Source organism: Apteryx mantelli, chromosome 6 (assembly GCF_036417845.1).
Source record: "Apteryx mantelli isolate bAptMan1 chromosome 6, bAptMan1.hap1, whole genome shotgun sequence".
Lineage (NCBI taxonomy): Eukaryota > Metazoa > Chordata > Aves > Apterygiformes > Apterygidae > Apteryx > Apteryx mantelli.
The window spans coordinates 31,295,497-31,312,239 of NC_089983.1; the positions used below are offsets into that span (position 1 = coordinate 31,295,497).

A 16,743-nucleotide genomic window follows, 5' to 3' on the forward strand; every position below is an offset into this window, starting at 1 on the left:
AGAAACAATCAGGCATTTTCTTTGCTCTCTGTATTTGACAGCATTTTGCATAGTGTCAGTTAGTATTTTTGTCATGTGATTGTTCTTTCTTGACTGTCTGTGAACGTATATCAACACCTCAACTTTCAACAATGAACAAAGAAGCACTAGAAATTTTGAGTGTGTTTGTGTCAGAAGGGCAAAGGATTGAACAGCATGCCATTTAACACCGCAGCAGTCTGGGAGAAGTGGCACCGTCACCACCATTACTAAGCCTGCCCTGAATGCGGCAGTGCTGGCCTGGGCCAGGGACTCGTACCTCAGGCCCCTGCAGGACGGCTGCTCTCTCGCTAGACCTGCCCTTCATCCCGGAGGCCAGAAATTAAGTAGCACAAGACTTGCTACAGTTCCACTTCCCTACCTGAGGCATTTATTTGTACGGTAAAGATCTTCAAGATCTCCACTATGTTCGTTTTAGGCCAGTTAGCCAAAAGCCTACTATAGGCAGGGTTCAAGATCAAGTTTAGCACTACAAAGGCACTAACTTGAAAGCTGAAAAGGCAGCAGGCAAGCAAGTGAACAGGGAGACACGAGAGAGGGAAGAGACCCTGATGGTTGTTACAGAGTTTTTAGGCTCAGCCAAAATTCCCCTGACATACCAAGGGAGAACAGAAAAATCAGCACCTAAAAAATAAAAATTTGGAGCACATTACCTAAAGGGAATACTCTATTTAGACAGAATCCATTCTCTTTTTTAAATGAGTCCCTTTCAAGAAATTAAGGTTGGCAACATTCCTTTAAGATTATACACAAAAGAGAATAAAATAATGTAATAAAAATAGTTACACATTCTAAAGCAAGCATCAGTAAAGCACGCTTCTTAAACTCATTTTACCTGAATTCCCTTTAGAGATGAAGCACCCATGTAAAGAAAGACTCCATAAAGTACTGGCATAGGAATAAACTGCACAAACAAGCAGAGAAAGAAAGAGCACATTAAATATCATTTAACAATATTAAGTGCTTGTAGAAAGACATTCTGAACAGTTGAAATTCGAAGTGCCATATGCCTGCATTAATCAGACAAGTGTAAATTCATAGTTACTCAATTACAAATTAATAATGTTACTCAGACTGTAAAGCAAAGGAAGAACCTGGCTCTACAGTTTTCTCTCTCTCTCATGGACAGTTAGTGTACTTTATTCACTATTAATAAAATTAATAGAACCACAAGAAAAATAAAAGTGTTTGATTATACACTTAAATGCTGTACTTAAAAGATTGCTCAGGAGAGCATCTGAACAATAGAACTATAATTCTCAGAAAAATATTGAAGATACACACAAAATATTTCATATTGCTAAAGGAAATGTTCTGTGCTGTAGGCATTTAAAAATAGTGTATGACTTTCACGGAATAATTTTGTGAGGGCATCTCTAGTTTAAATGCTCAGGCTCTCAGTATAAAGTGTGTAGGTAAAGGAATATTTCCATAGATAAATATCTGTTTTAAATACAACACAAAAAAGACGTGTTTGTTAGGAAGGTTTTATAGTGCACTTAAAAAAATATTCCTGAGAAGTACAAGTTTTAGGGCTTACTCCCTTCTCTGTGAAGTCTAAATTCTGTACAAGTCTAAATTCTGATCTTATTAAAGCCAGTAGCAAAACTCTCACTTATTTTACAGAGGTCAGATAATTCTTAATAACAATAATAAGCATTATGTATATAGACAGCATTGTATATACATATGACTAGACACCTAGTTTCAGGACACTGGTGAGCAGCATCGACCATGTAGGCAGCATGAGAGAGCTTTAGTGTTCATTTCCAAGAAATCAACTACAGAATGTCTCCTAACTGTGAAAATGTTTTTAAATTATCCAGAAATCACAGAATGTTTTTAAATTATCTAGATAAACTTACTTACTGGTATAATTTAGCAAGACTGTTTCATGACAACTTGCCATGAGCCCAAAGTATAAAAAAGGGGGAATCTTGGTTCGCTGCAGGTCAATGGCAGAATTCCCTTTGACTTCAGTCAGGCCAGAATTTCATTACAAGATTTTTGTTTCAAAAATGTTAGCTATCCCTAGCCATTTTGTTACGCAAAATGAGAATTCCAATATGGACTACCATTGTACAATATTACGCTAGTTAGTAATGTACCTGGAAAGGGCAAGTAGCTCATTAAATAACAGTAACAGTGAAATTTCTGTGCAGTGCAGTATTATTTAGCTTTTCCTTATTTTCCCAGATTACCTTCAGGATACTTGTCAAAAAGACAGATGATCCCATAAGGACAAAAATCATGAGCCCTGTGACTCTCTGCTCCCGGATTCCAAGAAATTTTGGCTGCTCCCCTGGAGCGGAGCACTCTGATTCCAGTTTTAAGCTATTCACGTGGGAAATAGAGAGGACCGTGGCAGCAACAAACCATGGCAATCCCATAATGGAGCACACTCCAAGCATGACTGCCACCATGAGTAAGTCAAGATGGTATCCACATCCTTTCTGTTAAAAAAATAGTGACAGCAATAAGAAATAAAATGACATCTGAATTAAGGAGAACACTCACAATAGGCATTCCTAATGAACAGTTACAGACAATTTAAAAAATTCTGTCTTGTAGAAAAAAATAGCTTTCTTCTTTGTATTATCGAGGCTGGGTCAGCAGTAATGACAAACTGGTTACCTAAGGGGAACTCCTGCTCCTTCAAGTGTAATTCTTAATGTTTTTAGACTTGCTCCAGTTTGAGTAAGTGTACATATCATAAATCCACTTTAAAATTGGGACCACAGAGCTTTCCTCACAAAAAGAGTTACGAAGGAAATTAATTCAAAAACATATATGTTCTATAAGAAGTCTAAGAGATACTAGTAAGACAATGGAAAACACATATATTTTCTGTTTTAACTAAACCTTGTCTGTGGATAAGAATGGATGCTAGTCAGCAAAACTTTCAAAAGTGCAGCCAACTTCCCACAGCACTGAATTCAATTTAAAAAAAATTTAGTAGGACATCCAAGCATCCCTACATAGAAGGATGAAAAATATCTACTTTGATTCTTCCCTATATAAAAATTCTTAATTTAACATTTACAAAGTCAATTCATGCAATAAATGACCATAAAGCTACATCTATCCTTGTAAAGTTTTTATAGACTGTAAACGTGTGGTAGTAATAACTTTCTTCTAAAGCACTTTGACCCAATCCAAGAACAGGCAGCTAGAAATTAAGAGAAATTAAGCTATAATTAAGCTATACATTAAATTAAACAACAAATTAATAATAATCAGGTACTATGTTTTACTGGTTTACATATTCAATACTTAAGTAATACCATAAACATTAATTTGAAAAGTCATTACAAAACCTCTGGCATTGGACCATCTCTGTGTTAGTCATATACTCTGTAAATTTACCAACATGAGGATGTTGCTTTGATTTTGGGTAGTGGTTGATAAAACCTTTTGGTCAAACCTTAGATACATTCAAAGGAAGACTGCAAATTCAACCTGCATTTGACAATGACCAATGATCTGCATAAAGTTTAGTCATATAAATGTTTGTTATCATAGCTGGAAGGGATTTTTCTTTTCTATTTTAGTAAGTTTCCAGGAACATCACACAGCTGCAAGCAAGAGCTCACGCTGTTTTTCTTTAAAAAGTCAAGATAGTGGGTTATCTCCATAAAATTTTTCAATATGGCAACCAATCCAGTGTCACGGTCTGATGAGGCAGTGATGTTCGTGCAAACAATATGAATATGTTGAACCATAATTTTGCCTGTAAACCCATGCAAATGCCTTTTGACATAAAAAAAGTAACTAAACTAAACTTGGAAGGATTTGCTACAGAGACTGCCAAAAACTGAAATGTGCACTATTCAGAATTTGCTATGGGAAGTATAAAAAAAGAGGGGGAAAATGAGTTGGAAGCAAACAAATCATTTCTTTCTGAAGACAACTTTTATTTCTAAAATGGGAAGTGTCTGGGTTTATGAAAATGTAAGCCACATATCAAAATGAAAATGCCATCTTAATTTACTTACATTATTTAAAAAGGGAAATTCATATAAAGCAAAAGAAAATGAAAAGAATCAGCTCTAGCAACATTCTCTCACTCCCCAAAAGTGCTCGAGTCTTACCCAAAACACATCTCGACAAACTCAGAGACGTGCCAAACAAAGATATTAGTTATATGCACAATGCACACAAAGAAGGAGTTTAATTCTAAACCCTAACAGAGACACCTTTTTTTACCTTCTGACACATTTACGAGGAATGTATCTGCTAATGCATACAGAATCCGAGAGCTTTTCCTCACATTCATACATGATCTGAGGAACCTGACATATGGGAGGAAAAGGAAGCATAGCAACAGGTGATGCTACACCAGACCCCAGCAAAACTAAAACGCAGCAAGACAAGGGGGCAGCCAGGAGGACCATCTGACTCCCAGATGCCAGTGCTGAAAAAACACATTCCAAAGCTTGGCAGCAAATTCCTGCATCTGTCAAGTTAACCACATGCAATGCTATGGATTGACATGAAGAACCAGGCTGACAAAGAGGGCAAAAAAAGAACATATCAAATGTCACAATCATCCAAGAAGAGGCAGTGCAAAGTGAAGGTTGCAAATGCATTTGCTAAAGCAACTTGGGATTGGATTGCTGCTTATTAAAAGTATGTCAAAAAAAGCCTAAGCTCGCTGCATATACATGTAGAGAAACCTGCTGTTAGATTTTGCCCAACAGTTTTTCAAAGGGGTGATGTCCCTTTTTCTCTCTCCATCTGTAGGCATCTAAAGTGTTAGAGAACAGAGCAGGAAGTTGTCCTATGGCATTTTAAGAACCCATTGTGCCTCTGTAGTTCACTTTTATTCTTCTCCCTTGTTTAAGAAAGGAAGGGCAGGCAAAAAATGGATGGGAAGAACCACAGAGAAAGATGGAGGGAGAAAAACTTTGTATCACAAAATAATCCTGAATAGCTTTTCAAAATTCAATCTGGTAGAAAAAAGCTGTCAATATCTGAAGAGATAATGAACATTATGATACTTAAGGAAACAAGTAACTTCCAGATTTTTTTTAGGTGAATGCATCTAATACCTCAAATAAAGTATGGTCTAGACTGCTTTCTTGATTCAGAATCTCTGTTCCAAATCACAATATTAAAGACTTTCACAAGGCAGAGAATTTCTGACACGGGGCACAAGTATTATCTAGACCAATACACAAAAAACACAATTTAAAGGACTGCTAAATAACACACAGTAAATTAACCATCTTTGAGTAGATGAAAGTAGAGTATATAATCTGAAGCAGAAAATGAAAGTGAAAATATAACTATTTGACTGAATACCTTTAGTTTGTGTTCTTTTCTGTTTATAATGACAGCTGTGATCTGCTGGTCCATAAAGATAAGGATCGTACAAAGCAGGGCTGGAATTACAGCAGCTATCACTGTCCACCAAGGATTAGGCCCCAAAGGAGTAATAAACCAGCCACGATCATCTCTGGTGGGCTATAAAAACAGAGGCGTGCACAATCAGTCAGAACTCTAAGGATTATTAATATTTCAACTTCACAAGATTATACTGTACACAAAAACATCACTAGGACATGATTTGCTTTAAAATTAATAAACAATCTCTTTACATAAGACCACAGAAAAATGCTAAACTTAATACAATACCACAAAAGAGAAGGCATATACAAGAAAAATCATCTAGGACATTGCAGACTTGGTTGTATTCAATACAGTGAGCCAAGATCTCAGAAGGAGCCTCAGAACATTACAGTAGCCTGAGATTTGGATAATTTCAGTCAGTTTGGCCCCCGCATAGAAGATGCAAGGAAGCATGAAGGATCCTCAATTACACGGGTCACTAATCACAGAGCTGGTACTGTATTTGGTGCACACAAAAAATCACAACAGCATCACTACTCCCTGATTATAAAAATATGATAAATCCACTATAGCACACTATGTTATCAAAATAATAAGACAAACAATAAAATTACCTTAAAAGCATTTGGAACCTGAAGCTTTGGTGATGGGATCCCAATGGCATAGTCAATTAAAACCATGGACAAAATAGTGAGAAAGACAGCAAAATCACTGACAACAGATCGCACCTGTGAATATCAAGAGAAATGACAATTTTAACAAAAACATTCATGTGTGATTTAGGACTTGTTTCTCTTTACAGTTTCAAGGCATGTTTTGCTTACAGCTAAAACCATGCTTACACTAGTACAATTTTGTAACAGAGAAAAGACACAAAGTATCTTTTACAGACCGAGTTCATGCTTACACATAATGACAACTTTTGAGTTAACCAAATTGCACACACCTTTGTTGGAAAGTATCGACTAGTTTTGAACTGCTTCAGTGTGGATGACAGGGTTACTGTAGAAAAGAATAAGATGACAGACCAGAAGAGAACATCTGGAACATACGGGCCATGATGACCACAGGCTCGTCCAACAAACTCTCCATGAAGCTTCTTACATTCCTAACAGGGAAAACAAAGTAGGAGTGTTCTAAAAAGTCCATATTTATGCTGCTATTTTCTCTCCTATTACTTTCCTAAATTACAAGCAAACTAGCCTGCATTACTAAAGATAGTAAAATCAGTTTTAGATACTTAATCTTTTAAAAATTAAAACTCCTGATATTTGCAGCTGGACTGTATGGAAAAGTCTCAAACCTTATGACATTATGAACAAAAAGTGAAAGTTAAAAATAAGCTTTCTTCATTTCAGAATGAAGCACATATTACATGCGCAAGTATCTCTTCATAAAGAATCCCTTTTTTAAAAACAGTATTTAATGATAAAAATCACTGAGCTATAACATAAATAAAATGTTTAAAATACAATCAGATTTGTTTCAAACAGTTCAAGTACATTCATTTATTTTCTGTTTTCAGATATACTTCCTAATTCCTCCTAAAAGAGGAAGGAAAAGTTCCAAGGCACCAAGACAAAGGCTGCTCCTGGTGCATTGTCAAGAACTGCTACTTTGTTTTAAGCCGGGCAGTTCAAGGAGGAGTTACTTGGGTATAGATATTAGCCTAAGAAGAAACCAAAACATTTAATACCACGTGGGGGCAGCACATTCCATAAAATTATCTTTTCTATAAAGTGATCTGGTAAAATGCAGCAAACCTCCAAAATCTGTAATATTAATTCTATCCAAAACAATTTATGATCAAATATGCAAATACAGTAGAATAAATCTCTAGTATTTCTCCAATACCCTCTACTAGTTGTTTAAAGACATGCTTGTTCCAGTATAACAAGCAGAGAATATAGTGCAGCTATAAAACTGTGAGCTACAGTTTCTGGACTCCCAATACTTTCCTTCTCCTTCCATGATGTCTTCCCCCCCACCCAATACCCCATATTAAGCAAAAAAACCCTCAGCAACCAGAATAAGAGATTCCAGACAGCAATATCCTGCCAGATCAGGATCTTTTGCTATCAAATAAATCGTGTCATTGACTCATCACATTCATGGCTTGACTCTGTATGAGAAACATTGGCTTTGAACAAAGGCTGATTTGAAAAAAATGTAGTTGCTATTTGATGACTATGAGACAAAAGGCTGTAAAACATTTTATACTGGCATAGCAGTAAACCTGCGGTAAATATGATGCAGTTTTGCCTGGAATAAAGGCATTAGGTGGAAAAAAAGTAGTTTCAGGAAATCCAGAAGAAATTCTCAAGATTTTGGGACATCAGATGGAAAACCGGTCCTGACCTGAGCTAGACCTTTGATGCTCGCACAGCACAGAGGTGATTTTAATCATGTAAGAATACGCATCTACACACTTACTGAAATAGATTTTGTTAATATTAACACACTGATCACACTCAGTTTGTCCTAGATAACTAAAGAAATTCTGGTCTTTCTGTGGTCTTTCAGAGAAAATGCTTGTCTTCTTTCCTGACCAATCTGGGTTTTAGGAAATAACTTAAACCTTATAAACCAGACATAAGAAGCAACAGGAAGAACTGAGCAACAGATAAGAGAGTGGAATTAGGCTGACCAAATTATTACAGACAACTATGTCTGATCTTTTAGTACACCTCTGTAGAACACCAGAATTGAAGTTTCCTGATGATGTTTTCAAAGAGTAAATATGTACAAGTAGGAAGAAATTCAGATATTTCTTTGACAACCATAGAGACTCATGGGAAAAGTTGTTCAGTTATACTGTTACTCATGTAAACTCCAGTTTTGGCAATAAGCTTTTGAGGAGAAGTTTTAAAGGGTTTTATATAATTCAAGCAGGTCTTTTACATTTATAGTTAAAACAAAATCTGTTATTTTAAATCTCCTCAGCTGCAAATGTACTCTGAAAAACACTGTCAGAGATCTGAGAAAGTGAGAGGAGGAGTCTGCCCCTGCACAGATGCTCTTAGAGTGTGCTGAAATTTTGAGAATATTCATTCTAGATTGCTGGAATCCCTCAGGCCAGCAGTTCTCAACTTTTTCTGTGCTGTTGCCACACCAACAGAGGTGAGGAGAAGTCCTTACTATCTAGACATAGCAGCCATGGACGACAGTTCCTGCTTTACTTGTGAGAGGAAAGCACCCGTTCTTCTGCATTCCTGCCTTTGAAAGAAAAAGTAGTATCCACTGAAGATGGTCCATTGGATTGGCATTGTAAAGTTTCATTTGGTTATGCCAAGGAAGGTGTTAACTCCAATTTAGTTTTGAGATCTCCTCTAGTTTTGTGTCTTTTGTACTGAATTCTCTTTGGCTTCGTAATGAAATGATCTATTTGTGAAAAAAAGTGGTGGCCTCGTCTCAGTATGCCATTTTTATCAAGCTGTAAAGGTTGCTTTAAAGATGGAAAATCTGAAGCAGTAAATTCTTTAAACCTAGTCAAAGCAGTGTACCATTTAGAAACAAGTTACATATGCAATGTCTCCCAAGCTATCTGTAATTTGTTCCCCCTCCCTCCCTGGAAGAAAATTTACATAACTGAGTCATAAATAACACTGAAGGCCTAGATAAGAGAGAAATTTGGTCAGCAAACAGAAGTTTTACAACATTTCTCCCCTCTCCTCTCCACTATAGCCTGAAAAGCTGGAGAATGTTTTAGGGGAAATAAAAACTTCTGGAGTCTTTCTACCCAAGGAAACTTTGGTTTTGCCATCTGGCAGAATTTAGGACAAATCCGTTGTCACTTGATGTGTTCAGATCTCAGTCAAACTCTAGTGCTAGTGTGTCAAGAAGTTTTCAAAGCAGGGCACAAAATGTACATATTTGCTTTAACATGTACTATCAAGGACTGTGTAATATTCTAGCAAAAGGCTTACAAAAGGAGATAATGCTACAAAGTCCACATCTTTGCTCAGTGAAGTATCTCATAAGCTTTATTTGAACAAATATTATCAGATAGAACAGAGTATTTTTTTAATATAATATTTGCTGCAGTAGGACAGACAAAATTATTTATGCTTGTGCCTTTATTTACTGGTCCGAATATTTCACTTACTGACACAGTTAGGTTCCCCCATGGCACATCAGATGCAGAAATATTGTAGTCATGCCAGTATTGCAAGGTTTTATTGCTAGGATGTTCTGGTTCCACACAATTGCATCTGAAAAGACAAAATAACATTTTTTTCTTTACTAATAAAAGATGTATCAGATATGAATCCAAATTATTTATCAACGTTATGACATATTAAAATTGTGCCCTACTTTGCCATATAATTTTAGTTTAAATTAATTCAGTAAATGCATGCTTTGAAGCAGTTTGTAGTTCTGTAGCTAGTGCTATTACTAGAGTATAATTTGCTGTGAAGTGTGTATGCATATATAGTACGTAATATGACATATATAACCACTCTGCACCATAAGTTTTTCCCCCTGTTTTGTTCTATTCTACTGACATCTCTAGGTTTCACCAAGAGCACAGTTCATAATACTGAGAATGTGCCAGTGCTGTCCCACTCCCTAACACCTAAACTTTCCTCCATAGAGATCGGATGCTATGCACAGCTCTAGGCTGATACATATCTCAAGTGCAAACTGTATTCTGTCCCTTTCTCTTTCCTAGAATGTCTTTGAATGAAAAACTGCCTAACTCCCCAGCCAACTATCAGGGCTCTGCAAGATCACCAGCACTTAAAGCTCTGTGTGCATTGTTTTTCCTTTCCCCACAACTGATTTAAAAGCATGCTTTTCATTTTAAATTGTGCATTTTAACATACAAAAGGTTAAGAGGCAGTGTGGGAGGACAACACTTCACAGGCAATTTAAAATCAAAATTAAGTCTTTAAATCCTCTGAAGCAATTGTGGGAGGCTTTTTCTATGATAAGGCCTTCAAATATGCAGGATACTCTGTAGGTTCCAAGATGCCAAGTTTGCTTTGCAATTCTCTCTAAATTAATCCTGCTTTAAAAATCTGTGGTACTATCTATCCTGCTATCATTTTAACTAGCCTATGATGGCTGAAAAATAATGCCGTAATCCCCTTTCAGATAAAGCTTTCAGGAGTAGCTGGGAACAGGATAACTTCTGACCATAGAGTTGAGAGTCTTTAGGCACACATTTGCATTCCAGCTCTAGAATATCACTTTATTCACTTAGCTAAACCACCACTTTTCTCTGTGGCTGTTTATCTTTCCACAAAATGAGGATGAAAATTCTTATTTAGGTTTGTAATATTTTCCATATATGAAATTCTGCCATCTGTATTATGAGTACAGGACAGTGCTACTGTATTTCCATTACAATACACCACAACTGCATTTAATATATATACACAGAGAGATGCAGATTGTCTTTGTGCAACTCTTTGGTTTTATTTTAAATGCAGCTATTTATAAAAGAAATAAAAAACCCTTACAGCCCATGAACAAGAAACAAAAAAAATAAAGCAATAGCATTCAGAGGAATAGAGGGCCTGAGCCAAAAGACACTGAAGTCAACTGGATCTGTCGAGCAGACTTAACATGCTTTGGGATCAGGCCCCAAGTGCAGAATGAATGCATGTTCAAAGCATAGTTAAAAATATTACAAAATGGGTTAAATGAAGCATGTCACTAACAGTGAGTTAAAGTAGCATAATAAAGTCAATACACAGTATGTCTATGTTATTGCAAGGGGACATTTGACGTTCATGCAACAATACAGATGTGGCTGTTTCAGGTTACTATTGTTTCCTGTGAACACAGAAGCTCCCTGCCCCCTTTTGTCCATCGCTGATCGCAGACTGGCCAGACGCTGGGTGATGGCCCATTGGGATTTGATTACAGTAGGCCAAGCTGATGTTGGCTGTTCAATCACAGTCACTTTCCCACTAGAAGGGAAGACTGTGCATGTCACCAACACTATATTATATAGCTACACTTGCTGCAAAATGCAAAGTTACATTTAAACATTAGAGAAGCTATTATTTTCTAGTTCCTTGCAGTCAGAAACATGGCAGTTGAAGCTATGACTTAATATAGCTCAAGTAATTCACCTTCGATGAGATCCATCACACTCTTTATTCCTATATCAATACTGCTTTCCTCCTTTGCAGGGAATTAGGATTCCAGTCTAGCCTTTACCAAGTTTCATAGGCATTTACTGATGGCAGATCATTCATCCACAAATTATGTGTGAACTCAGCCCATAAAGACCAAAATCTTCATCCTGCACCATCAGAGCTTATGTCACTGAATGGGTGCAAAATTAGACCCTAACTGTAAAGATCAAATCCTGTATTTTAATAGAGAGGTAAAATTAAAATCAAAGTAGATTGTTCACTGTGTGAAAAGTGAGCATGTTGCAAATATCTTGGTTTATTTAATACCATAGGGACAGAATAATTATGAAAAGTGCCTTGATGCTGAAGAAGCACTAAAGGACACAGTAAGGTATTTCAGTACTACCTCTTCAAACAATGTGCTCAGTGTACAATGACATTTTATCATGGTATAACTGTCTTCCACCAGCATGCTAATTGCCTAGCACTATAGAAAATGGAGATATTAAAACCCGTCCAGCCTAGAAAACACAACTGGAGGTGCCATTCAGTGCCAGAACATAAATTATTAGGATTAACTACCGCAAGGTGACATTTCATAGCAGATGTAATTGCTGCAATAATGACTATTTCCCAAACACAACTGACCTGCAAGGACAAACTTGCATTAGCAAAATAAGGCTTTCTACTTTAATCTTTTTAAACTGTTAGTCCCTGTCATTTTTTACTCTAATGGAGAGGGTCAGCTCTCAGGACAAGAAGTAAAATACACTGAATTGTGAACAACTAAAACATATTTCTATTTTCTTGATAAAATTCTTACGACTGGAGTAAGTAAAAATTTACTGCCTCCTAGAGGTTCAAACGTTCTTAAGTCCATATGCTTGTAAAGTTGTTTAAAGTGCTGAGCACCTGCCCAACATAAGAGATCTATTTGGAGTTTATGCTCCTTTCATACCAAGCAGCAAGAGACTATACGTACACCTATAATTATGTTCTCATATTCAGTTCCAAATACAGTAAGAACTGAGCAACACTCTCCCATGCCTTTCAGTCATAAGGAGTCAATCATCTTTGTTATGCTAAAAGATACAGAATGATTGATTATTTTTAATTCTCCTTCAAGCATGGCTAGGAAGAAACAACAAGGAAGAAATAACAATTCATGTCTAAAACAAAGGCAGGAAAGAACCTGACATGGTCATCGTGGCAAAAATATAGGTGTCATTATAGTAAAAAATAAACAACAAAAATCTCTGGTGCCAATCTCATGTTATACATGTTTCATCAGAACAATGACAGAACAACTCTTTTTCACATCCTTGCACTTCTGGCCACTGCAAGACGTTTTGAACTCCTGGGAACAATTCAGATGTCTAAACATGGGTGCCTAGTGCCATTTTAGATACCCCATGGTATCTGTGACACCCGTGCTGAATTGGCACACATGTGAGAGGGTTTACAGGAGACTCATACCTCTGTGAAACAGCAGCTGTAGGCTATGATATCTAAAGTGGCCCTAGATACCAGGTGTAGGTCATTCCCTTCTATATCTAAAATGTCCTTATGTTGCAACAAGGCAGAGATTGGTGGAGCTTGCAGCGAAGAAGCTTTCTTCCAGGGTGTTCAAACATCCAGTACAGCCTACCAGAAAGTGCCTTATAAAACTGGCTGACTAAACCATTTCAGACACAACAATCTCCAATAGACACATGAGGACTGTCTTAAGAGTAGAACTGACAAAAGGAGAAAGTAACAGGAAAATAATGGCCCTAAGCTGCTAGCTACAAAAATAACCAAAGTAAAGAGTCATTATGGCCTTTATACCTTCCAACGTGTTCAAGAAATCATTGGTAGATCAAGATGGGGAACACAGGCAGATGAGAAAGAATGAGTTTTACAACTGGCTGATGCACTGTGAGCCTGTACCTCTCTCTTTCAGAGAAGGATGAAGACTTCAGTCAAATCTTCAACACCAATCAGACTGTTAGAGTGGAGATCTTGATGTCACCCCCTTCTCTTCTGTGTCCTCCTAACCTCCCCACATTTTTTCCTCATTTTTCCTAGCTCTTTTTGCTTTTGTTTCATAAGTCTAAGTTTCATAAGTTTCATAACTTGAGGTAGCCATTGTAACTTCACTGTGTGCAACATTTCCTACACACCGTGTCCTGTTTTCAAAGTACAAGCTAGGATTTGACAAGAGCAGCTTCAGGACATCTCAGATAAGCAGCAGTGTCCTTTTCTGTTCCCCAAAGGGATAGATAGCACCAAAAAGATTGTCTATATTATCCCTCTTCCTTTGGACACAGTGAAAGTGAATAAAGGCTGGGAAAATACAAACCTGGTATTTTATATGTGAAATAAGTTGTTTTTTTTCCTCTTTTGTAGATCAGCAATAAAATGCAAAATATTTCTAAACATGGTTGTTGACCAACAACTAGGCTGGTGAAAGGTTTTGTACTCCAAATACTCAATCCTGACTGTACCTTCCTGTTTTACTGCAAAACAAGAAACTTATTAAATTATCATAGGTCCTACAGGGGAAACTCTCTCATTCCCATCTTGTAGACACAATTCTTCAGGCTTGTTCTTCACCATGTGCTTATGACATTCCTTGACCTGTCATGCACTCTCTCCTCCCTGCACATTTAAAAAATGAGCACAGTATTAACAGCAAATGTTAGCCCATTCCACTGCCATTAGAACTAACTTAAGAGTTTGGAACAGGAAATTTGGCCCAGTATTTTTGTGAGTGAGTAAAACACACTTAAATGGTGTAGTTCCTTTGGAAGCCTTATGGCCATTCTGCCACAAGCAGTTGCCATTTTACAGCTCAGTGCGTTCAACTCATAAGGCACCATTCTGGAGTTCCTATTTTTTCCAGCATGTGGATGCTGCAAGCTATACCTCTTTATCCTACCCAAAGATCTGACCTATAAAAGGTGCAACTGCAGTTTCTTCATAATAAGCCAACATAACATTTCCCCTCCCTTGAACAGCAAAACCTCTTTTTAGCTCATTTAAGTTAGAGAGTGAGATTTGTTCAATATGAATATTTACATTATAAAAAAAAACAGGCAAGTATGAAAAATAAGTTACAAAATGTGCTTGTTTAAACAATATGTCTCATTGAATATCAGAACACACATTTGGTAATATGAGTAGGAAGGATTTTTCCCTAAAAAACAGAGTATGCTCTATGGGATTTGCTGTGCACTGGTGACATAACAGACAGAATAAGAACATGGTATGAAAAAGGAAAGCAACATCACTAATTTAACAGTAATGTGTTAGAACATATGCATAAGCATTGCTATGTTGCATTTACAACATTGAAGGAAGGCCCATCAACAGCAGAATGCCATACATTTTTAGGTTGTCTCCAAATATACCATTTTCATGGGAGTTAGGGGCACTTGCAGAGTCCTTTTGTTCGTGTAATAGCTGCTACGGAAAGGAGATAACAACAGTATCATAAGCTTCATTATCTGTCATTCCATACCTACAACACCTGTATGTCCCTGGCATTATATTTATTGTATTCCTCCTCATGTCAACATTAATAGCAATGAAACCAAAGTCCTGGTGGAGAAAAGACTGGAAATAAAATAGTTAATGCTGGTGGGAAATAGACTTGTCAGTTAAGTTCTATTTTCAGTTCACAAAATGCTTTCAAAGCACAACTGTCATGGTAAGATGGGAATTTTTCTTCCTTTATTCATGAGATCAGCCACACTGAATTAGACCCTTAAGTCCTTAAATTATTGTAGCCCATCTCTGACAATCATGAACATCAGTGGGCATTTGACTATATTCAGCTTAGTCTGTGAAGTTGAGGAGGAAATCAGAAGAGTCTATAAAAGCATCAGATAATGCATTCAACACAACAATTTCATATACACATAGATAAATCTGGGGGAAAAATTGCTGTTATAGTGAAGAAATCCCAAAGAATCAGGTTACTTTGTATAGCACATCAGAAGGAAAAATGTTGTTCTGTCAAGGGGAAAGTGCAAAACAAATTTATAATTACGTTGTAGTTTTGTTAACCTTGCCTATCACTTGCAACGGTTAGTCTTTATTAGTTGTCTGGTGTAGAATGCAGTCTATGCATTCACAGAAGTACTACGGTACATAACTGCCATACACAGAGGTTAATGTGCAGAAAAGTAGTGTAATTACGTGGGAAGCATTTTTCGTTTTGACAATTCATCTGAAAGCTTTCACTGAGATATAGTTCTAGGATGTCAGTTCACCCCCTTTCCAAAGTAAAAAATAAAATAAAATAAAGCCATCTACCTGAAGAGAAAAGATTCAGTATAATGAGGGTTTAAGAATGATATACTGCACATTTGATGTGGTCAGTATGATTTTTAATTGTTGAAATGTAGTGTATACACACAAAGCTGCTGTAAGAAAATGACCCAAGGATTTTACATAAACCTTTTTAGATTTTGAAGACCTGGTGTTGACTGGTTATCAATTACAAGCTAAATGCTGTGAAGATTGCTTAACAAGGAGATCCTTTTCCAGACTGGGGCAATAGGTAGTAAAAAGAATGAAGCAGGATGGGCATGTACTGGACTCAGTAGGGAGAGAAACACAAAAATGAGTCAATTGAGTTGGGCAGAGACAGAAATGTCAAAAAAAAAAGGAAAAAGAAAAAGATTCAAGGTTTTGTCGAGAAGCAAAAGGAAACCAGCAATTAAACTTCATCATAAGAATTGCATGATTCTGGGAAGAGGAAAGTCCTTACGGTAATCACAGAGGATATGACAGAATTACTTGATTGTAGAAGAAAACTGTAAGGAATGGGGAAAGAAAATCTACATTCATATTTGAGTTCAAAGAAATCATTATGTTAACTGGAATTAAATTACATGCCTGGGATTGTAACAAGAAATCCCTATAAACCAGCGTCACTTTCTGCTAGGCTTATCATCGCTGACTCTATCCATTCCACTTGCAGCTCAAGGAATACAGGGTATAAAACAACACAATTTGCATCTAGTAACAGTAGACTAAATTCAGTAAATTTAGATTAAGTAATTTTATTTTAATTTTTTTTATTTTAAAATGTAAATTTTAATTTCTAATCTTTTAATTTAAATTAATTTAGTAAATTTAGATTAAGTTATATAGCTAAAGAAAGATTTAAATTTGCTTGTGCAAACAGTGGTATGCACAAAATTAATTTTTACAATATCTTCTAGAGGCAATGGTTTCTATAGCCTGCATAAGACATTGAGATTGACATGATCTT

The 16,743-nt window shown here is 36.5% G+C and overlaps 1 protein-coding gene across 1 annotated transcript in view; it reads right to left on the bottom strand.

The window, feature by feature from the left end:
• The window catches only part of SLC4A10 (solute carrier family 4 member 10), a 124,725-nt gene that overhangs the window by 12,178 nt on the left and 95,804 nt on the right, over positions 1 to 16,743 (bottom strand). Inside the window, exons 15-20 of the mRNA XM_067298548.1 lie at positions 9,497 to 9,602; positions 6,338 to 6,499; positions 6,006 to 6,119; positions 5,344 to 5,505; positions 2,241 to 2,492; positions 875 to 943 (exon numbers count right to left, since the gene is read on the bottom strand). Coding sequence (XP_067154649.1) covers positions 875 to 943; positions 2,241 to 2,492; positions 5,344 to 5,505; positions 6,006 to 6,119; positions 6,338 to 6,499; positions 9,497 to 9,602 — 865 coding nt within the window. The remainder of the gene's footprint in view (positions 1 to 874; positions 944 to 2,240; positions 2,493 to 5,343; positions 5,506 to 6,005; positions 6,120 to 6,337; positions 6,500 to 9,496; positions 9,603 to 16,743) is intronic.